General features: G+C 43.0%; 1 protein-coding gene across 1 annotated transcript in view; it reads left to right on the plus strand.

Moving 5' to 3' along the window:
- Window positions 1-23568, plus strand: part of LOC108443477 (calpain-2 catalytic subunit-like) — a 34164-nt gene extending 10596 nt beyond the window's left edge. Inside the window, exons 3-21 of the mRNA XM_017724187.2 lie at window positions 2475-2593; window positions 4538-4671; window positions 7271-7439; window positions 7538-7621; window positions 8462-8547; window positions 8676-8744; window positions 8996-9156; window positions 9818-9987; window positions 10892-10903; window positions 10994-11205; window positions 11680-11716; window positions 14182-14247; window positions 16267-16324; window positions 16411-16475; window positions 17846-17914; window positions 19760-19838; window positions 20832-20948; window positions 21610-21668; window positions 21771-23568. Coding sequence (XP_017579676.2) covers window positions 2475-2593; window positions 4538-4671; window positions 7271-7439; window positions 7538-7621; window positions 8462-8547; window positions 8676-8744; window positions 8996-9156; window positions 9818-9987; window positions 10892-10903; window positions 10994-11205; window positions 11680-11716; window positions 14182-14247; window positions 16267-16324; window positions 16411-16475; window positions 17846-17914; window positions 19760-19838; window positions 20832-20948; window positions 21610-21668; window positions 21771-21794 — 1790 coding nt within the window. The 3' untranslated portion in view covers window positions 21795-23568. The remainder of the gene's footprint in view (window positions 1-2474; window positions 2594-4537; window positions 4672-7270; window positions 7440-7537; window positions 7622-8461; window positions 8548-8675; window positions 8745-8995; window positions 9157-9817; window positions 9988-10891; window positions 10904-10993; window positions 11206-11679; window positions 11717-14181; window positions 14248-16266; window positions 16325-16410; window positions 16476-17845; window positions 17915-19759; window positions 19839-20831; window positions 20949-21609; window positions 21669-21770) is intronic.
- Window positions 23569-24224: the final 656 nt, after the last annotated feature.

Below are 24224 nucleotides of genomic sequence, written 5' to 3' on the forward strand. Positions count from 1 at the left end.
ACAGCTTTTCTTGAAAGATCACTCCACTTTACCTGAAAATATGAACATACATCATCCAGAAGATGAAGAATGTTTAAATCTTTCTATTCGTCAAGCATGAAGTTTCAGTGTCGGTCCAAAAGTGTTTTGCTGCATCTCACAGCAGCACCGCTTGCTTATTTCCAGCATCGCTGCCTGTTCTCGCAGCCTGAGAAATCTGAAAGAAATCACATTAAGAGCACACATTCACTGAGAAATCTAAAAGAAATCAGAGTAAGAGCACACATTCACTGAGAAATCTAAAAGAAATCAGAGTAAGAGCTCACATTCACTGAGAAATCTGAAAGAAATCAGAGTAAGAGCTCACATTCACTGAGAAATCTGAAAGAAATCAGAGTAAGAGCTCACATTCACTGAGAAATCTGAAAGAAATCACATTAAGAGCACACATTCACTGAGAAATCTGAAAGAAATCAGAGTAAGAGCTCACATTCACTGAGAAATCTGAAAGAAATCAGAGTAAGAGCTCACATTCACTGAGAAATCTGAAAGAAATCAGAGTAAGAGCTCACATTCACTGAGAAATCTGAAAGAAATCAGAGTAAGAGCTCACATTCACTGAGAAATCTGAAAGAAATCAGAGTAAGAGCTCACATTCACTGAGAAATCTGAAAGAAATCAGAGTAAGAGCTCACATTCACTGAGAAATCTGAAAGAAATCAGAGTAAGAGCTCACATTCACTGAGAAATCTAAAAGAAATCAGAGTAAGAGCTCACATTCACTGAGAAATCTGAAAGAAATCAGAGTAAGAGCTCACATTCACTGAGAAATCTGAAAGAAATCAGAGTAAGAGCTCACATTCACTGAGAAATCTGAAAGAAATCACATTAAGAGCACACATTCACTGAGAAATCTGAAAGAAATCAGAGTAAGAGCTCACATTCACTGAGAAATCTGAAAGAAATCAGAGTAAGAGCTCACATTCACTGAGAAATCTGAAAGAAATCAGAGTAAGAGCTCACATTCACTGAGAAATCTGAAAGAAATCAGAGTAAGAGCTCACATTCACTGAGAAATCTGAAAGAAATCAGAGTAAGAGCTCACATTCACTGAGAAATCTGAAAGAAATCAGAGTAAGAGCTCACATTCACTGAGAAATCTGAAAGAAATCAGAGTAAGAGCTCACATTCACTGAGAAATCTGAAAGAAATCAGAGTAAGAGCTCACATTCACTGAGAAATCTGAAAGAAATCAGAGTAAGAGCTCACATTCACTGAGAAATCTGAAAGAAATCAGAGTAAGAGCTCACATTCACTGAGAAATCTGAAAGAAATCAGAGTAAGAGCTCACATTCACCGATAAATCTGATTACTGAGCTAAAATCCAGCCTCTTTATAGGATTTCTTAATCAGATTTCTAAATCTTACTTCGATCTTAAGAAATCAGAATATGCTGTTTACATGACCATTTGAATAATTGTATAACTACAGAAGTCAGAGTATGATTAGGCCATAGACCTGGAGTTTCCCTAGTATCTGATTACGCATGTAAACGTGTTGATCGGACTACTGACAAAATCTGATTTTCTGCAGTGATCAGGTTATGATTGGGTTATTGAGTGCATATAAATGCAGTCATTGTTATTCTTACTTATCTAACATTAAAATTAGTCCATCAAGAATCAAAGGTTCCTCCAAAAACAAGGCAAGCTTATTTATTGCTGGATCCAAGTTTAAATCGCTATGCATTATAGAAACTGGACAAGCAAGCGAAGGACATCAGTTGCTTCGAGCAGACGCGGTTATCCAGGACCATCTCTGCGGGTTTATGTAAACTGTTTAGCAAACATAGGAGACATTTAGCAGGCTATGAGTGCATCTTCACAGTATTCAGCTGGATAGTTCTCAGGATTCGTTCCAAGTTGATGAGCCTCTTGGCTTCAAGGTGCATTCTATGAGCCAAAGAGGCTCCACTGTGATGCAATGAGCTCTAACGATCAGAGGAGGTATGACACATAGTTCTGCCCCCCAACTGCTGTGGTTCGATGGGCTCCTAAAAACATTAATACACTGTTTCTTTATCAGGTTTTTTAGGAGTTTAATGAGCATTAAATGTTTTCAAGCACATTATTGTCCCAAGAATGTTTCATTTGACTTTGGAACAAGGTCTAGTCGTAAAGACTGGGATGGGGGAAACCCCGAAATATAAAAGATGTAGAAAAATGCTCATTTCTGCCCGTTTTTGAGGTCACTTAGTTGAACTACGGGTCATTCTACAGAAACATCTACATTTCTCTCTGTCCATAGTTCTCTCTATCTCTATCCATCTATCCACTGGCGTTACTGATCGTCATCGGTGTTACCCATAATAAAGGAAACGCCAGAGTTAGAGTTTCTTATATCACGACCTGGTTAATATAGGCAAGTCAGGAAAATGTGTCCATGCAGTCTGTAAGACTGAGCTGAGAATGTCTCTCTACCTTTGTCTCTTTTAGGGGACTGCTGGCTCCTAGCGGCCATCGCCTCTCTTACTTTGAACGAAGACGTGCTGGCCAGGGTGGTCCCCAGCAACCAGGATTTCGGTTCTAGCTACGCCGGCATCTTTCACTTTCAGGTACCAGAGTCCTAACACTGCTTCATTACCTTCATGTTACTACTGCTGCTCATGATGCCACACCGGGGGTTGCCCTGTGTGTTGAGAACAAGTCCTTCAGTCCATAATCTATGTGGAAGAAGTGGCAAGCGGACACTAAAAACCCCACGTCTGAGTGCATTTTTGCCACACACTTGAAAAAGGTCAACTGAGAGGCCACGCGATGACGTCACGGAGCTGATGAATGTTAGACACCTTGCGCTCCTCCTCCTTCTGCTTGAGGACGCCCCACAGGTGCTCGATTGGGTTTAGGTCTGGAGACTTACTTGGCCAGTCTGTCAGGGTGTGACCGAAAGCAAAGGAGCACAACAAGGAGTCAATTTGAACATTTATTACCCCTTATGGGGACACAAGGTTCTGGTTCCCTCTTAAGCACCACCCACTGACCCACGCTGCAGGCATGGTTCCAGGGGAACAAACAAAGAAGGCGGTAAAACACATCTGGTGAGCTCAATAAAGTGTTAAAACGGTTCCAACCCATTGTCTGACTCTTCTTGCTAGTGTGCACTCCTAGCATAGAAAAGTATACATTTTAACGATGTTAAATTAGCAACCATTAGCACAAGATATGAGCAGTGTTAGAAGTGTTCCAACGAATCAGAGAGCTGGTATAAATAACAGTGTATTTCTATACGTATGTGGAGCACCTTAAGCTACATTTAAAAACGGCCTTAAACTACATGAAATCCCCAGCAATGCCCAACACACACAACCCATGTTGATGTTACATGTGGGGACCTTAGTGGGCCATCACACAATCCATCACCTTTACCTTCAGCTTGGCAGTGGTCATCTTGGAGGTGTGTTTGGGGTTGTTATTGTGTTGGAAAACTGCCATGCAGTGCAGTTTCCGAAGGGAGGGGATCATGCTCTGCTTCAGAACATCACAGTACATGTTGGAATTCATGTTTCCCCTCACTGAACCGCAGCTCCCCAGTGCCGGCAGCACTCATGCAGCTCCAGACCATGTTGCAACCACCATCATGCTTGACTGTAGGCAAGAGACAGTTGTCTTGGTACTCCTCACTATGGTGCCGACACACATGATGGACACCATCTGAGAACAAGTTTATCTTGGTCTCATCAGACCACAGGACATGGTTCCAGTAATCCACGTTCTTGGACTGCTTGTCTTCAGCAAACTGTTTCCAGGCTTTCTTGTGCGTCAGCTTCAGAAGAGGCCTCCTTCTGGGATGACGGCCGTGAAGACAGAGTTGATGCGCTGTGCAGCGTATGGTCTGAGTACTGACAGGCTGACCTCCCACTTCTTCACCCTCTGCAGCAATGCTGGCAGCACTCATACTTTTTTAAAGAACAAGCTCAGTCTTACCTTTAGCCAATAAATACTTTTTCTTTATGTTTTGAAATTTAGGACTTGCATGCATTAGTACTGCTCACTGAAGTGCTAGTAGCACCCCCTATTGGGGAATCCTGTGCAAGAAAAGGGACCAAGCCTATACAGGGTATTTGCTGTCACATTAAACACAAACTATCTTAAAAGTGCTTTTCAACGGTTTGAAGCCATCAGTGTTGAGTGGAACCATATTGACTCTCCTTTCTGTCAAAAGCTGTCTGCACATTTATCCACAAGACTTCGACGTGTAAACAAAATCAAAGGGAAAAGATATTCCGTACTGAGCTCCTTTATTCATTTAATGATTTGTTGACAGTTTTGCACAAGTTTTTTTGCACAGGATTGTAGTTTTTAATCTCTAATCTCTTGTATAGTTGCAACTTTATAGTGCCAGTGCTACATGCTAAAAAACTGTACAAGCAGCCCTGATCCTGTTAAAACATCAGACGAACGTTGGTTTCTTTTTTTTGACAGTATTAATTGTTTGGTTTGACGAGTCGCACACTCTGATTCAGTGTCTTAAATAGCCCTTCTGCCCTCACCCCCTTTAGTTCTGGCAGTTTGGTGAGTGGGTGGACGTCGTCATCGATGACCGGCTGCCGGTGAAGGATGGGAAGCTGCTGTTCGTCCACTCTGAAGAGGGGAACGAGTTCTGGAGCGCCCTGCTGGAGAAGGCCTACGCTAAGTGAGTTTGCTTGTGTAAACACTACTGTTTGCAGTTTAGCCTCAGGAGCTTTACTGACCCCAAAGACCCTAATTACGAAAGAGCATGCTCTGCTTGTAAGACTGAGTTTTTTATCAAAAAAAAGCTTTGAAGTTTTGTCATGTCCTTTAACTGGAAAGCTGATGTCTTAGCTGGTTAGTGAAGATGGACAAATTACAAATATAAATTAGTTGCCTTAGAATTTGTCACATATAGGGGCCACACTTTATTCTGTGATCCCCTTTAGTTTACCTACAAATGCTAAAACCAACTACAACACTAATATTTTGATTTTATTTTTTTATTTACTGTCAACAACAGCCAATGAACCTACAAGTTTTGTGTGTATTATTGTAAGGGATATGTCTCGGGCATTACGCAACATATTTGTAACCAATTATGTGTAATAGTTTCCTGTGAAGGAGCTTTTAGAGGCCTGAAATGCTTTTGACGTCTGGTTCCCATCACCAAGCCTGTGAACAATTCTGACTTTCTAGAATGGCGCATTTCACATCAAGCCACTCTGAACGTGCATATTTAATTTTGGAAAATCAATGGAAGTCCCACTGTAGATACGTAGCTGAATATCAGGCAGGGCATGTTTATCTGTATAGCGCCTGTCATACACAGTGGCAATTCAAAGTGCTTCACACAAACAGAAAAATAAGAGCATTACATAATAATACACCTCAAGACGTTTCTGAAATCTGGTGCCTTAAAAAGGCTTTTGCGAGGAATTTTTCAAAGGCGTTTCCCAGAGGAAAGAATTCTTTCTACAGCTTATCTCAGAGAAGTAAAGTAGATCTTAATGTTATATTGATCACTAAATTCTGGACTCTTTCTCCTAAACCGCCCTTAAGAGCACTTCACTGTGAGACATTCTGGTCACTAATGAGAAAAGCGAGAGTTCTCCTTCTGACTGACCTTCTGAACTGTGACGATGAGATCTCACACTTTTCTTATGGAGATATTACTCAGCCAAGACTGGGGTGAGACGAGTCAGGCACTCAAGAGTTCAGCCACATGTGTGACGGTATTTTGATCAATGTGAGAAAATCTGAGTTTTATTTCCCAAGAGAAAATGGATAAAGTCTCACTCTGAAACTGGACTTAACTGTGTCCAGGAGAAGCACCGGAGATCAAGATGAGGTCTCATTTAGAATATGTCATTCCTCTGGGTTGTGATTGTATCTGAGTCATTTGCAGCACCCTGAGTGAGGAGGATCACCAAAGGTTACCGCTTTCAACCAATGATTAGCCAAATCTCGCTGGGAAGTTACACCAACATCTCAGCTGTTAATCAGGCCTTGGGACACTCATGCTAGCAAGATTTTAAAATCGCATCAAAGAGTCGTTGGACAATTAGGCTACGTTCACATTCCAAGCCTCGTTCCTCAAATCCGATCTCTGAGGCCTTAAGATGTCGAATTCAGACGCTTAATATAAAATAAAATATGATAAATTATTTTAAAAAGACCGAAAGAATAAGAATCGCAAAAATACAAGCGCCCAAAATGAGTTTCCTCCGCAGGGTGTCTGGACTCTCCCTTAGAGATAGGGTGAGAAGTTCGGTCATCCGGGAGGGACTCGGAGTAGAGCCGCTGCTTCTCCACGTCGAGAGGAGCCAGCTGAGGTGGTTCGGGCATCTGGTTAGGATGCCTCCTGGACGCCTCCCTTGGGAGGTGTCACAGGCAAGTCCACCCGGGAGGAGACCCCGGGGAAGACCCAGGACACGCTGGCGTGACTATATCGCCCAGCTGGCCTGGGAGCGCCTCGGAATCCCCCCCAGGGAGCTAGTGGAAGTCGATGTGGAAAGGGAGGTCTGGGCCTCATTGCTTAAGATGCTGCCCCCGCGACCCGAACCCCGGAGAAGCGGAAGATGATGGATGGATGGATGGATGATTTAAAAATTGTAAATAGCATGAAGATAAAGTGTAACGAGTTAATTACAAGAAGGTTCGAAGTACATAGCTCAAAATGAAAGGCTGGGAAATAAAGTGCAAAGAAAATTTGAACTTACAGAGCTATAAATAACAAGGAAAATAGGGGTTTAAAAGACCTGATAAAATTCTAGCGATTAAGATGAAGTGCAGTGCGGAACAAAGGCACAAGAAAACAAGAACGTTTTCAAATCTGGTCTTAAAACCGGCTGCATTGGGAGCATATCTGACCTCACCTGGGAGTTGGTTTCAGATGTGTCACCCTGGTTGTTTCTGATTCTGGGCGCTACTAACTGACCAGTCCTGAGTGATCAGAGAGGCCTGTTGGGTTTGTATACATACGGCAGATCAGCTGTGGATCTATAGTGATTTATATCAAATTAAAGCCACTTTAAAGTCAAATCTGTGCTCAGCTGGTAGCCAGTGCAGAGAGTTGTGGACTGGAACGATGTGCCCGGCCTGCCGTTCTAGCAGCTGTGTTTTGGCTGTTTGTGGTTTTGGGAAGTCCAGTAAAGAGACCATTACAGTAGTCCAGCCTGCTGGAGATAAACGCATGCCAATAGTCACCTTATTACAGTTATTGGTTTTAATGAATATGATCTACAATCCTGAGCCCCTCTGATCTTCGCTCTCTACTCCAGGGTTAATGGCTGCTACGAGGCTCTGTCTGGAGGCTCCACCTCCGAGGGCTTCGAGGATTTCACTGGAGGCATCGCTGAGTCCTACGAGCTGAGGAAAGCTCCTGCCAACATCTTCCAGATCATCCAAAAGGCCCTGGAGTCCGGAGCTCTGCTGGGCTGCTCCATAGACGTGAGACTATTCCACTGAATTTACTCCTCACTGGATGGCTTTTGCATGCCTAGTCTGAATGGACTATTCATGCAGTGTTGGTGTTTATGCATTTCTAGATCACGAGTGCTGCTGATTCAGAGGCAATCACCCGTCAGAAGCTGGTCAAGGGACACGCCTACTCTCTCACAGGAGCTGTCGAGGTACAAACAGAAACCAGCCAGGACACTTGAAGTTTCATTCAGTTGAAAATGATGAGGCTAGAAGGTCTTATACACACCGATCAGCAGAACGTTCTGACCACCTCCTTGTTTCTACCCTCATTGTCCATCTTATCAGCTCCACTTACTGTATAGCTGCACTTTGTAGTTCTACAGTTACAGACTGTAGTCCATCTGTTTCTCTGATACTTTGTTAGCCCCTTTTACCCTGTTCTTCAGTGGTCAGGACCCCCATGGACCCTCACAGAGCAGGAACTATTGGTTACTGCAGTGCTGAGAATGAAGTTGACTTGACAGCATACCAGCTTTACCACAGTAAAGGCTAATTAACTGGTAGCATCCAGCACTAGTGGTAGACTAAATGGTTGAATACGACAGCCAGCGTTATTCCCTAAGCAGCCTACTCTTGGAAAGAGCATGGCTTAAGTCAGGTGGCAGCATATCGCTGTTGGAGGAAGAAAACCTCGTATTTGACATAATTTAAAACCGCCTGTTGTTCTTTACATTGTGTGTAAACTTCATGAAGAATGGACCAAAAGAAACGGCCCAAAATGACCTGGTAAAGATGCCTGGTTCCATTGACTTCCATTAAAAATAAAGCAGGTTTTTTCCTTCTCCTGTAAAGTCACTATTTAGAGATACGAGGTCTTCTTCCAACAACGACAGCATGTCAAAAACTTGTGATGATCTAAGGAGCCTTTTAGTCCCTTCTTCCCTTTTAAGAAGTTTTGTTGGTACTGAAGGAGCTTTCAGAGGGGTTTGGCATTGAAGTGAGAACGTCTAGGTAATGTTAGCCTAAGAGCCTCTTTATGTTTCTTTAAGGTGCATTATCGCGGCGGGCTGGAAAAGCTGGTGCGGATGCGCAACCCCTGGGGTCAGGTGGAGTGGACTGGAGCCTGGAGTGACAGGTACTGTATAACAGTAGCCAGGAGCATTGGCCATATGACCAGCCAATGCTGTTTCCTGTCTTTGGCTTTCTACCGTAAATAATACATTACATGACATGCAGAATAATAACATCTGCGAGTCTTTGCAGCTCGTCTGAATGGAACTCCGTGGATCCTTCGGAACGGCCGAGTGCCAATGCAGAAGATGGAGAATTTTGGTAATGGATATGGAAATATATCCTCTCAATCCTACAGTATGACATAATATGCTATGACCAAATCTGCCCAGAGCTCTATTTCTTATAAATAGCTCTGCTGGAGAAAGAGGAGAAGTTTTCACGTCAGTAAAAATGCTGTTCTAAATCTAAATATGTGATGTTTTTATTTTTTTATGAAACCAAATGCAGAATATTTATGCTGCATGATACTTTTCAGTATATTACAATGTTGTATACGCGTTTGTGCTCAGGATGGCGTTCTCAGAGTTCGTGCGTCAGTACTCTCGTATAGAAATCTGCACGCTGACCCCGGACGCGATCACCAGTGATTCCGTGAAGCCCTGGAGCGTGTGCAACTACAGTGGCTCCTGGAGGAGGGGGTCCACCGCAGGAGGCTGCAGGAACAACGCCTGTAAGTTATACTGTTTTTTAATCCCACAAACGGGGAAATTTCACCTCCGCATTTAACCCATTAACCCACTTCATGGACCCTCACAGAGCAGGTACTAGTTGGATGGTGGATCATTCTCAGCAAAGCAGTAACACTGACATGGTGGTGGTGTGTTAGTGTGTGTTGTGCTGGTACGAGTGGATCAGACAAAGCAGCGCTGCTGGAGAGGTACATGCAGGGCGTTGTAAGGAAAAATTAGCCCCCAAATAAAATTTTTCCAATTTAGCGGTATTTTACCATCATCTGTGTGACACATAAAACCTTATGGAAGTTCAGTGATCAGTAGATAAAAATAGGCTAGCAGATGATGATGAGGATGACGTGATATTTGTAATGTAGACATAGCGACGTCTGGTTCCTAGTACTACCATGGTGAACAATTCTGACTCAAATCGAAATCAAATCAAAACCATTGAATGGTGGGATATTTGGTCAGAGCAGTACAACCTCAGGGTTAGGCAGGCTTTAATGCCAGTCTTCTCTGAACTCTGGAACCTCTGGCTATTAAACACAGGTATGCTCCATTAGGGTTCCCCCTGAATCCAGCAGGACGTCCTCCCCTGAGCTAGCCATTTTATCTGGGTTACTACTTTCCCCTGTCTAACTTGCCCCTCTCCTGCAGACACGTTCTGGATGAACCCTCAGTTTGTGATCAAGCTGGACGAAGAGGACGACGACCCCAATGACAACGAAACAGGCTGCAGCTTGGTGGTGGGCTTGATCCAGAAGAACCGGCGGCGGCTGAGGAAGGACGGGGAGGACATGCACACCATCGGCTACGCCATCTATGAGGTCAGAGACCGTTAGAACGATACACCCAGCCCAGGAGCACTTTGTCCGTTTAGAGCTGATTCTTCTCATCACACCTCATCATCTTCTAAGCTGGAAGAACTTTCGTCATTCGAAATTTGTAATTTTTCCAGCACGTGTAGTTTGTTTACATTCTAATCAGATTTCTGCGGTTATCCGATTATTCAAATGGTCGTGTAAACATCAAACTCCAGTCTAGAAATCCGATTAAAAATTCTGATAAAGAGGCTGGGTTTTAGCTCGGTGATCCGATTTCTCACTGCATGTCAACTCTTATTCTGATTTCTGTCAGATTTCTTGGTCAGGTCACGATGGTGGATGTCGTGAGAACCAGCAAAACACTTTCGGACAGGCGCTGAAACCAAACAAGAAATAAATGATGAAATGATATATGTTCATATAAAAGCCGTGACGTGAAGTTTATGTTACGTTTACGTCACGTCGTCTTCTGTGAGCTTATCGGCTGCTCAGTGGTGACGACAGTTTGGGAATTTAGCGTCGTCTCGTCTTCAGAGTCGGACCAAATCGGCTGTCGGTCAGATGTGATCGTAACAGTGTCCGTTTTCTGTTTGTGGCAAACTCATCAAGCTCATTGCTTAGCAACGGCGTCTCTGCGGAGTGATACAGTGTTTGTGAAAAAGCCGTGATGTTGTGGTGAAATAACAGCAACAGAACGACTCTCAACCAGTCAGCTTGCGTGGCCGGAACCAACTGTTGTAGAACAGTAGATGATATATCAGCTGACAATATGTTGTCCATCCCTTTTTGAAAAACGGTAAAAGTGACTGTACTGTGTTTGTGGATAAAGCCTTGCTGTGTTAATCCTGAGGGGAAAAGCTGTTATGTATATGAATCTGAAACTCTTTCTGCTTTTTTTTTTCTACAGATGCCTCCACAGGTAAGTTTTAAATCCAGCACTTTTACATTTATGCTAAATCACTTCAGGCCTCGCCTTTTCCCGCCTTCTGATTGGCTCTTTTATTTTCAGTTTCAAGGCCAGACGGACGTGCATCTGGATAAGAACTTCTTCCTGACGCACGCTCAGAAGGCTCGTTCCGAAACCTTCATCAACCTGAGAGAGGTCAGCACCAGGTTCAGGCTGCCCCCGGGAGAATACCTGGTCGTCCCCTCCACCTTCGAGCCGAACAAGGACGGAGACTTCTGCCTGCGCGTCTTCTCCGAGAAGCAGACCGAAACACAGTAATGATTCTAGTGGTCTAGTATTAAACATACAGCGTTCATACAGTGCTTGAAGCCACATGAGCAGGTCTTTTAGAGACTGTGGGACTTGTGGGTTTGAGTTGATCAAGCATTGTGATATTTTAGGCCGTATTGTCGTCCCTTATGATATTATGCCCAACTCGTATCATATGCGCTGGGTTGTGAGGTCAAAGCTGGATCACTGATTAGTTTTATACAGCTGTGATCTAACTAAATCAGACATTGTCATTTTTTGTAAAAATCTACTGTTATAGGTAAATATTTGACACTAATTAAATGACTCCTGTAACGTGATGTTAGGAGTCTTGCCCAAGGATGCTTGGGGTAGGTTAAAATTTTGTGAACGTTCATATTTTTGATTAAATAAAATGCATCAGTGACGATGTTAATAACACAGGAACTTGAATAACGTGAATAAACATCTGTTCACTGTGGGATTTTTCTTCCCTATAGGCCCTGTGATGATCCTGTTGATGCTAAATTGGACAATGTAAGTTTGACATTTGTTTGTTTTGCTTTTTGTGCAAAAGTGTCTCACACGAAAGCTCACAATTAAAGAGAGAATCAAAGAGTCGTGTCTGTGGACACAGATGAGCCAAAATGTTGACCACTCATAGATCAAGTGAGCAGCGTTTGGTAAATCGTTACAGATCAGTGCAGTGAACTGTAAACGGTTTAAATGAGCATAAAGTTTATGTAATTTTTACAAGGTCTCAGTCTGAACCTCCTCCAGCTGTACGGACGACATCAACACCAAGTCAAACTCATCCCATGCTGGACTGAGCGTGTCGGGCGTCGCTGCACTCGCGGCTCTTTCAGTGCGATTTCGGAGATCGTCTAGTGCTGTGGAGCCAACGCCAACCGCTCTGAGCTGTTGGAGCTTCACTGCCCATGAAAACCACATTGCACAGTTATGAGAGATTCACTCTTATTGACGTGGAGAACGCAGAACGCTTTCTGCTCAGGGGTCTCATCTCCTCTCAGACTGAAGGAGCCGTCTTCCACTGACAGGCAGAAACTCTGACTCTTTCAGTTGGATTGTTATTGGTTCCTAGGCGCCTCATGGTTGTACAAATATGGACGAATCTTTTTGCTTCACCTTGTATTACACAGTAATAAAATCACGTCTCATAGTCATTAGGTTGGAGGCAGGAGACATCGACAGGCATGAAGACATGAGCTACTTTGACAAATCGTGATGGCCAGATGAGTGGGTCAGAGTGGCAAGCCTACCAACAACAGTAAAGGGTGTTGTGTTCCCAAGGCCCTCGTCTGGATTGTGTGGGCGCATTGCACCCTGCTGCTTATGTGGCTGTGTAGATGCAGACCAGTCACAGTGCCCAAGCTAACGCCTGCCCACCATCGATAGTGCCTACAGTGGGTGCAGGAATGTCAGAACTACACCTTGGAGCAATGGAAGAAGGCTGCCTGGTCCAGTGAGTCCCGTTTTCTTTTCCTGTAGAAGATGCTTTGAGGGAAGACGACAAGCCGGTGAAGGGAATGTGATGTTCTGGACATTCATGTGGACGTCAATTTGACGCGTACCACCAACCTAAACATTGTTGTGGAACAGGTACCTTCATGGCAGTGGTGTTTCCTGCTGGCAGTAGCCCCCTGCCACTCTCCACACATCATTCGCAAGTGGTTTAGGGAACATGACAAAGGTTTTAAACCTGGCATCCAAATTCCCTACATCTCAATCCGATCGAGCATCTGTGGGATCTGCTGGAATAGCAAGTATTATCTGCAGAGGTTCCACCTCTCAACTTATAGAATTTAAAACGTCTTGATGCCACATACCACAGGGCACCTTCAGAGGTCTTGGAGAGCCCATGCCTTGGGGAGTTGGAGTATATATACAACATATTGAGCAGGTGGTCATAATGTTTTGGCTCTTTGGTGTGTGTGTTTTCCACCTGGTCATTAGAAACCTCTACCTTGTAGAGTACAGTTGGTGAGCCACATGTCCTGCCATGCCACTAAAGAAACTTAAAGCAATAAGCCGCGAGAGGCCGTACATTACTGCGATTTTACCACAGGAAAGGGGGGTTATTAGGCACGGTGCAAAGTGGAGGCAAATAATTTTAGACAGCTATTTATTATTAATACTCGACATAAACAAGTATTCCGCCAAGAAACGTAGTTTCTGTAGAGTATCATCGCCAAGCAACCACAGACCGTTGAATGAGGAGAAGAACGTTGAGCCGCCCAACATTGTTTACTTTGATCATTTCAACATCTTTAATTTTTTGTTGTATTACAATGAACATATAACAGCACAGTTTACTGCAAAAAACCTCGCTTTATACAAACGTTTTGGCCACCAAATTAGCATCTTGACTCGTCTTCTGCCAATGTAAAGGTGCCCCTTTACCCACACTGGGGCTGTATCTCAAACAGCTGCCTGCTCCCTACATAGTGCACTACATAGGGGTTTAAATACTGACTACTGCAGCCCAGCAGAGCAAAATATTACAAAAAAATGGTCGTCATCCACATTCAGACTCGACAAGCAGTCACTATTTGGCATTTTAGAACTTACATCGCGCACTAGTTAGCAAGGGAGTGTGGAGCCGTTTGGGACGGGACGCAGACGTTCAAGGCATTTAAGCCATTCAGGTGACATTCTATATTCTTTTGTATTGCCGTTTTACAGTAAATCTGACAAAGTGTAAGTACTTTAATTCAATCGTGGGTTTTTCAACAGCTTCAAATGTGGCTCGGCCAATCAGATTTTAGGACCAGAACTATCCGTTTTATAAAAATCAAAATCAATAGAAAAATATAGTAAAACATTATTATATTCTAGTGCTCAGAGGTATGTTCTCTGTGGTCTGTGTTCGCTTATTCACACTTAGAAAAACAACAAAAGACATCATGTGACCAGGACCGCCCGAACTTTATATACAACCGCATATGAATGGCTGTGAACAAGCTTGAACCGTTTGTTTCCAGGAGACCGTCTCAGACAGTGAAGTGGACGCCGGCTTCAGGAGTCTGTTTGCAAAGCTTGCAGGGCCTGTAAGTACAACATTAATGTACATGCACTTACGACTCCATCGTTTAAAACGTTATGAGGTACGTTTTGCATTTTATTTACGTTGTGTTTGGTTTAGTCAGCACTTTTGACTTTTCCTTTTTTCTTTATTTTTAACATTATTTTTCTCATTTCACGATTATCATTGGATGACCTCCAAGAGAAAAGACAGAATAATAAAAACAAACGTAACTAAAGAACAAAGGCAGTCTAGGAGATCATCTAGTATCCAAAAGGAATGAAAAGGAACGTTTTACAAACATCAAGGGTTACACAGTAATGCATTATAGAAAAATGCATAAATACCATCTTTTTTTTCAGTGCTGTCAGAAGAAATCCTCGTATTTCCATTTTTTTTGGGCATAATCTGAAAATGCCTGTTGTCCTTTATGTTGTTTGTAAATTTCATGAAGAATGAATCAAAAGAAAACATTCTGGTTCCATTGACTTCCATTAAAAGTAAAGTGGGGGGGGGGGTTGCTGCATCCACTTTCTTGTTATGGCCTTTTTACAAGCTACCAATAATATTTGAAGCAGGTCCTTATCGTTCTTCCCTACTAACTGGAGAATTTTTCCCAAAATAAACATCCAACCATGAAAATTCCTACCTAATTCCAAATGGGTCCCCAGTAACATTTCCAATCTCTTGACAAAAAGACAGAATTATCAGATGTTCCCCAAAAATTATCAGCCATTTGAGTATCGCACCGTCCCGGGTGGCTTCCTTTGTCCATGAGAGCTCCTCTTTTTGAAGTATCAATCAATCAATCAATCAACCAATCAATCAATCAATCAATCAATCAATCAACCTTTATTTAAACTCGCAATACATTGAGGGAGACCCTCATTTACAATATAGCCGAGCAATACAGGAATCAGGGGTTGAGAACTTGTGCAGTAAAAAATAAATCAAATGCTATAATGAAATAATAAAAATCATAGAAGTAAAATTTAATAATGCGAAGGTAACAATAAACTCTTAAATCAATAAACGATTAAAATTACAATATACGAACTTGCCAAGTAACAGAGCAGATGAGGATAAAATAAATACATTTCATTAATTTCAAAATGATTTAAAATTTCATTTTAAAAATGATAAAAAGTAGAGATAAAAGTACAAAAGTAAGAGCGATAGCTAAGCCATGGCTAAAACGTACCAAAGGTCATATTAAAAATGAAGTAAAATCAAATCAAGCAGTTTCAGTATAAAGAAACCAGCCAAATATTTAATCATCTTGAATCAGAAGTTATGCCAGTTTTCGTCCAAGACTAATATGTTTTATATATGATGTCGAGCCTCCTGTGGTTATTTGAATACTCCGGTATATATTTGAAATCATTGTTAAGCTTGTAGATGTTAATAAAAGCCTAAATCAGTCCATGACTGAGGTGTCCTTGAGCAAGACACCTAAACCCCAACTGCTCCTCAGGTGCCACAAATAGAGCCACCCACCACTGGCTGAGTGTGCTCAATGCCCCTAGTGTGTGTGTGTGTGTGTGTGTGTGTGTGTGTGTGTGGTGTTTCACTGCATGCATGGATTAAAATGCAGAGGTGAAATTTCCCCGTTGTGGGACTGATAAGGGTCTCTTAATGTGTTATGGATTGAGTTGTGTCTGAATTTCTGTACCTTCTCAATGAGAACTACTCCGATTGAGCTCTATTTGGAGTCCTGTTTGATGTCCTGGTGTATTTTCCTCTTTTACAGCAACCATTTGTGAAAATTTCAAAACCCAATTATTACTTTTTTTTTACCAGTGTTCAGATAAATTCCTAAAAACATCAATTATATTTGGTAATACTATACTATTACATACTAATCCACAAAACAGTGGATGCTTTGGAACCATTTACTTGATCTTGGTGGTAGAACATCGTTTGCAGCAGCTTTTTTTAGTCTAGACTTCTCTGCTCGTGTTTTCTTTTAACCATGTCATAACTTTTGGGTGTGCACTGTTCTGTTGCGGGTGTGTACTGTGACTCATCCGCCTCTCCCCTCCAGGATATGCTGATCTCCGCTGCGGAGCTCAAGACGATCTTAAACAAGATTATTGCGAAACGTATGTATGCTCTTCTTATCTGGCCGCGAACAGAACATGAAAGGACTCCGTCTTACCGGCGTCCTTTTTTCTTTACTCTCCTCCAGGGACGGACATTAAGACAGACGGCTTCAGCTTGGACACATGTCGGGTCTTGGTCAACCTCATGGATGTATCCTCTGTGCTGTGAAGCTCTGTTCTGCTCGGCCACGTGTGTCTGGCTCATGGCCGTTATGGTAGTTGCCATAAACTGAGCCATAAGTCATTAACAGGTTTTCCAGGTTCTCCCAAGTGCATGAGTGTAGGCGCTTGAGCAATGGAGCAAATTGAACACCTAGACCGTTTAATAGGAGCATATGCTCCTAAGCCTGCCCCCCCACCCCCCCCACACATTCTATTACAACAAATTCATGGAAATATGTATTTCATGTCATATTTCAACTATTTCTTCTAGAGCTTTTTCACTACAGAATGACAGCAGTCAAGCTGCCTCGCAAGATTTGGTTCCATCCCGTTGCAGGAACAAAGACAAGAGTTGGCTAGGAACAGAACACACGTAACAGTGTTGCGTAATCAGGGTACAAAAGTCATGACACTTCTGAAAAAAATGTAATTAGATTACAGGTATGATAGAAAAACAATAGCAGGATTACATACAAACTCGCCACCTTTTGCTGAAATTCACCAGTTTTAATGATGCGTCACATGAATCATGTAGATCAGAGGTCACTAATAGGCAGACCACGGTGTGAGTCCGCATCCAGACGCTGCCCTATGCCGACCTGGACCTATAACCAATCAACTATGGAGAATTATTACATTTCAACCGAGTGGTCCTATTTTAATCGGCATCGCTTTTCTAGCCTTTACGTTAGCTTTAGCTTTAACTTTAGCTCACAGACCAATTCGCATTTGTGGTTAATGTCACACGTGACGCTACTCAGCCAATCAGATCTGTGCGTTACGATGAGCACTGAGACTCGAGTGAGTGGCGCTACACAAGGGGACGAGGAGAGAAACAGCAGTCAGAGAAGAAAGTGAGTCGGAGGGAAGTTATTCTACATGACGTGATCTAAAGAGAGAAAACTGACAGTAAATGTTGTTGAAATATGACTGAGTTGTATGTGGTGTATGTGCTGGTACAAGTGGATCAGACAGCGGTGCTGCTGGAGTTTTTAAACACCTCAGTGTCACTGCTGGACTGAGAATCGTCCACCAACCAAAAGTATCCAGCCAACAGCGTCCTGTGACCACTGATGAAGATGAACTGTGCAGCAGCAGATGAGCTGTCGTCTCTGACTTTACATCTACAAGGTGGACCGACAGGGTAGGAGTGTCTAATAGAGTGGACAGTGAGTGGACACAGTGTTTAAAAACTCCAGCAGCACTGCTGTGGCAGATGGACTACAGTCTGTAACTGTAGAACTACAGAGTGCAGCTATACAGTAAGTGGAGCTGATAAAGTGGACAGTGAGTGTAGAAACGAGGTGTAGGATCCAGCGTATCTGGCCATATTGAATGTTTCCCTTGACTGACGCTCAGGACAGCGGTGATGGGAAGCTGGGCCTGGGCGAGTTCGCCACACTATGGAAGAAAGTGCAGAAGTACTTGGTAAGACACACAAAGCACTGATACAGCGTCCTGCGGACGTCAACGATTCTGAATCGATTCACAAATGTCAAAAATCGATTTTCTAAATTTTCATTCATACCGTAATGTTGACGGAACGCAAATGGCGGGAATTGGAAGTGGGTACGTGCAGCGCCCGGACAGTCTGTGACGGCACATGACAAAAACACAGCTGGATGAGCGAGAAATCCGACCGGCTCTGCATTAAAGCCAGGTTAGGTCAGGAGTCACAACCCAAATGCCAAGAAGAGCCGTTTCGTCCTTTCAATAGAAATCAGACCAGCTTGGCAGCCACATTTAATGTCCCGTATGTCCCAGTGTGGACTGATGTCCTAGCATAGGCTAAACAGTTACGAACTTGCTCTGCTCTGCTTTAAGCTTTAGCTCAGCTAGTTACAGCCGCTTTCCTCCCGTCTCTGCCAGAACACTTTTCCTCAGAAGTAGAGCAGCTTATTGTAAAATGTCTCTCATCATTCGAAGTTCCTTCTTATTCTCCAGCTTCTCGTTTGAATGTTTCTGTTCCACCTTAAATTCTGACTGAGGCATGAATATAAATGCGGCACCATTTAAGGTGGTGTGGGAAAATTCAAAAGAGAAGCGACTTCATCTTCACAACTTTTTAGCGTTAGTCTCTTGTGGCAGATTTAACGTTCCAGGAAACCAACTAAGGCAAATAAATCTCAAAATGTTTGTCTTGGCTAAATCTCTCTCTGCCTTTTCGTAGCTACTAGCCAGGAGAGGTTGGGATTGGTTGTGGTTGTGGTTGGTTAGTGTAGTGGTTAACACCTCTGCCTTCTACACTGTAGACTGGGGTTCAATCCCCCACCAGGGCAGCACCCTACACTATACCAATAAGAGTCCTTGGGCAAGACTCCTAGCACTGCCTTAGCCTTCCTGTGTAAGTTGATCAAATTGTAAGTCGCTCTGGATAAGAGCGTCAGCCAAATGCCATAAATGCAAATAAATGAGAGGCTGTGCTGCTAAGTGACCTGCAGTCTCATTGAGAGACGGGGCTGTTGCGCACGTCCTCTCGCAGATATTTTACTGACACAGTGACCCCGGACTCTCTACAACACGACCAAATCCGGAGTTATAAACTCACTAAAGAAAACGGGCCGGATGGCTGTAACACGGCTGCGTGGACATCCGTTATCGCTGGATCTTATTTCACCATATCGGCGCGTTTCATCACACGGCAGCAGCGCCTCACGTGCCCCAAACAAGAGCAGTGAATGAGAGCCTTCCAGTTCACTCACCACATCACTTCCACTCGTTTTATTAATAAAAGACGCTGGAAGTAAACTCATTATAGATCATCACAAATACTTTAAATGTACCAAGTCGTTACACAGTGAGGAAAAAAAGATCCTGTATAGAAAGAGATGCATCGATAATCGTTTTATAATCGCATCGCAGCCTCTGAATCGTAATCGAATCGAATCGTGAGGTGCCAAGATATTCCCACCCCTAGCAAGTACTGTGATGTTGATTAGGTTGTGAAAGAAACTCTAGATCATCATTCCTTTGCTGCTTGAGCTGGTTTTATCACAAGATTAATACATTTGGTTAAAGCGGTGGGTTTTCTCTAGTTTTGAACTCAAGCTGTCATGATAATATTGATAAGTAAAGGTAGCCTATCCTGTCAGTTAGCGTCTTGCAGAGTCCTCATGTGTTACATACATTGATGAAATGGGCAAAATTCAGGCTTCATGGCTGTGACTACTGCTTTTAGCTTCAAGTCACTTGTTCGCTGCATTAGCCTTAAAGCTAGTGTGCAGTTTAACAACTAATAGTTGGAATAAACATGTTATTTGTTGTCCCTTCTAGGCAATCTACAAGAAGAACGACTTGGATAATTCTGGGACTATCAGCACTCCAGAGTTGCGTCTGGCACTGAAGGAAGCAGGCGAGTCGAGAGTTGTCCCAAATCAGTCATTATTACACACGGAGTTGGCACATACGCACAGCTTTTTACTGCTCACATCAAGCTGAATCAGTCAAAACGAGGAAGGAAGGAAGGCCTCGGGTGCAGGAATGCGTACATAATATAATACCAACCAGGAAAAATCTGTCTCAGTACACCGTGCTGGTCAATACGAGCCTCTCAGTTTAATTTCCACTGAACAATACATTCAACAGACTGGCGCACCAAGTTCGAAGTTTAATACGTTTAATCCTGATTAGATTGCATAAAGTGTAAAATGTAAATAAAACCAGAGTGCAATGATTTACAAACCTCATGTTTATTCACAATAGAACACAGAACACACATCAGACGCTGAAAGTGAGACGTTTTACCATTTCATGAAAAACATTAACTCATATAGAGCTTGATGGCAGCAGCACATCTCAAAAAAGTTGGGACAGGGGCAACAAAAGGCTGGAGAAGTAAGGGGTATTAATAAAAACAGCTGGAGGAACAATTTGCAGATAATTCACATGACTGGGTATAAAAAGAGCATTTTAGAGTCTCTCAGAAGCAAAGATGGGCAGAGGTTCACCAATCTGCGAAAAACGAGTCTAAAAATTACAGAACAATTTGAAAACAATATTCCCTAATGTAAAATTGTGAAGACTTTGGACGTCCCACCATCTCCAGCGCATAATATCATCAGCAGATTCAGAGAATCTGGAGAAGTCCCTGTAAGGGATTGTGCAACCCACAAACGCAAGTTAAAGCTGTATCATGCAAAGAAGAAGCCACATGTCAACACCATCCAGAAACACTGCCACCTTCTCTGGGTTTGAGCTCATTTAAAATGGGCTGAGGTGAAGTGGAAAAATGTCCTGTGTACATTTGAAATAACGGACACTGTGTCCTCCGTGCTAAAGACCACTCTGTTCAAAAGCCAGTATTTGCGATTGTTCGTTGATTCATTGATCTTTTCTCCTTCTACAGGGTTCTGCCTCAATAATGCCATCTTCCAGCTGCTAGTGGCCCGGTATGCTGACGCGGACCTCACCATTGACTTCGATGACTTCGTGGCCTGCCTCATGCGTCTGGAGATGATGTTCCGTGAGTGGGACTCTCAGTAGATACAACAATAACAAGCCATAGAGATCACTGACCCGTGGAAGGACTGAGTGGCATTTCATTTTGTCTTAAAGATGTATAATATGTGGAAAAACTGGATAATGTGGCAAAAACATATCATGACACTTCAAGCAATTGAAGTTTGGGCAGTCGTGGGCTGGAGGTTAGGGAACCGGCCCTGTGACCGGAAGGTCGCCGGTTCGGTCCCCAGAGCCGAAAGTAAGTGACTGAGGTGTCCTTGAGCAAGACACCTAACCCCTAACTGTTAAATGTGGAGGTGTAATTCCTTTGTGTGTAAACACAGTAGGATAATAACTCTATTCTGTAAAAGAAGTTTACACGATACACATCAAGTCCTGTTATTTATTTTTAGCATCTGGAAGCTGGGAGACTAAAAGTAGCTCGACACTTCAAAAAACCAAGAATCCAGTTATTTGATTTTTAATTTATCCACATACTTCACTGCACACAGTCAGGTAGCAGGACTAATGTTGCTCTCTTTGTGATAAACGTGCTGTTGAAGTTTTTAAGCACTGAGGTTAACGTGACAGGCAAAGAAAGGCTTAATGTGGTGTAGCTTTTCACCATCATGATAAATATCACATTTATTGTGCATTGATATTTCCTTTCTTCTCAAATTCAGGAATGTTTAAGAAGATTGACGCACACAACACCGGCTCCATAGAAGTGGACTTGAACCAGGTTAGTCAGACACAGATGTTTCACAGATCATCCCAATGGAAATGTCTGTGGTTCGTTCACACATCCTCTCTCTCTCTCTGTCTCTTTTCTTGTCTTTTTCAGTGGCTGTGCTTAACCATGGTCTAAAGGACGTCCTCCAGACGACAGTGGACAAGTTAAGACACGATTATTGAAGGTTCTCAGTTGGTTAAACACACTTCTTGCGCTTCATGTTTTCAGAACAGTTAAAGCCAAAAATGCACAGCATGTCCCAGTTCAGGGGCTGCGTCCCAATTCAGGCGCTGCGTCCCAATTCAGCGCTGCGTCCTTCAGAGGCTGCATTTGAAGGCCAGTTGTGTCACAGCGGCACGATTAGGCCGTCCCATTTCAAAAGCTCCTTCAAATGCAGCAAATGTGTCCTTCTTTTCTATGGCAACGAAGGATCCAGTGGGTGGGTCCCTTGCCAGAAAACATATCCCAAGGTTTATTGCATGCTGGCAAGGATTTGTGAACATTGTGGCGTCAACAGAGGAGTGAACGGTGGCTGAAGAGGCACTTTAAAAATATATAATAACGATACAATGGCTCTAATACATTACAACAACAACAAAAAAAGAAAAAATAAACAAGTAAAACGTTTCTGGCTCCATCTTTCAAGAACTTTAAAAGGACTTGATGGGGCTCCCGAGTGGCGCAACCGTCTTAGCGTTGGCCGTATCATCAGGAGATTGATCCATGTTGATGCTACAGCCGTCCGTGGCTGAGAGTCACGGGAGAGCACAATTGGCCTCACTCTCCAAGTGATGCGGTGGTGCCTCACAGAACTCGGAGGAAGCCTGTGTTAGCCTTCACCCTCCTGTCGTTGACTGGGGGGGTCCTAACTAGCGGGTGAAACTTGACGAGAGCAGTGTTTGGTGGCGCAACGGTAAGGACGGGAACATCAGTGCTGTGATGCAAATCCGCCGTAGGGCAGACCGTCTCATTTCGGTTCAGCCTTCACGGATCCAAGCAGCCTTCGAAAGACACACCCTCGCCGCTCTAAGGATCCAGCCCTTGAACTGGGACACACTGGCTGTGAATTCGCCGGTGTTTCTCCTGTGCTGAGTGCCTGTAGTCCTTTTGAATAGGAAAATAGTCGCCACTTAAAAGGCTTGTTTCAAGTTAGACCTGATAGATGAGTCCACGTGTTTTGACCCTTGACCAATGTTGCGTACGAGTGATGAGCAAATGGGAGCCACAGCGTTTGGCTGTGATTTCATGCAGAACCATCTGCTGTTACAGGGGCTTAACTGTTATGCAAATCAGATGCGTCAAGATTTGTGCCAAAGCAATTGGGAATCAATGAAAACTACATTTATATTGTGCTGGTAATAGTAACTTTTTGAAACACTTTGTATTAGATTTGTTAAACAATCTATGTTGTGATATTTTAACATTGATGTGATTTTTTTTTTATTATTATTATATTGTAATTATGATCATGAGAAAAGCCTTTGTAACTAACCTAGGGAGTTCTTAGACTCGACTCAGGTGGTTTTGGAGTTATGAGCTTCCAAGTGGAACATGTGCAATGGGCTTCTCAGGCTGAAGGTCCAAAAATGATGGTGAAAAGTGTCATTCCAGTAATTTAGAGAAGGCTTGGGAATATACATTACAATGGGAGTGGTGCCATAGCTGCTACTGAGGGACTAAGATCTGTTTCTGGGGATGTCTTACCAAATCTGACATTGGCCAATTTGACCTTCTTGCGGTTTGTGCATGGTTTTTTTTATGATTTTGTATTTTAAATGGTGTGTGTGGGGGGGTGTAGTGCTTTTTCCCAGAGGTAACAGGAAGTCTTACTGTCTTTTAACCACTATGCAATGTAATGTTGTATTAATGCATTTTGGTTTAAGAATCATTAAACATTTTTATTCTGTCATATTGAGTGTAAATATCTTTCTTGGCAGTTTTAGTCCCTGGATAACAGGATACAGGAATCATTCCATAAGCCTCCAAGGGCTAAGCAGCATGAGTTGTCCAAAGCTGAGGGCAGCTGTCCCAGTGCCTTGCCATCCATCTCATAAGTCAGTGCCTTCGGAGGAAGCTGTGTGATGAAGGTACCTGCAACCAAATCACGTTTGAGACAATAAATCAAATAGTGCCAATATACTGACAACCATAGATACACATACATAGATGCTGCATTGGGTCCAGCCAGGCACATCAATGGCACCACCATATTGGGGAGGTCAACATCGCTGCTGGACTGCATTCAGTTCCATTACAGAGTGGCAGTTTAGGAAAGATACTGTCCAGAATTCCACTATTTCAGGAATATTGCTCTCAGAAAGCGGGATAGGATTATATAACAGAGGGAACGCAGTGATCCACGCTCATGTCTGTGTGATGTTTGTGTAGACGTGGTCGTGTGGTTGGTGAAGCTCAGAGAACCTGTTGATGTGGTTGTTTCTCCTCTGGTTTTATATGAAGCTTATTTCATTTAATGGTCTATTCAGGGGGTCTTAACTTGATGTAGTAGTTATTTATTTACAGTGATGGTTAAAGCTTTGTAGCAGTAAGTTAATCCATGTAGAT

Source organism: Pygocentrus nattereri, chromosome 25 (genome assembly GCF_015220715.1).
Source record: "Pygocentrus nattereri isolate fPygNat1 chromosome 25, fPygNat1.pri, whole genome shotgun sequence".
Classification (NCBI taxonomy): domain Eukaryota; kingdom Metazoa; phylum Chordata; class Actinopteri; order Characiformes; family Serrasalmidae; genus Pygocentrus; species Pygocentrus nattereri.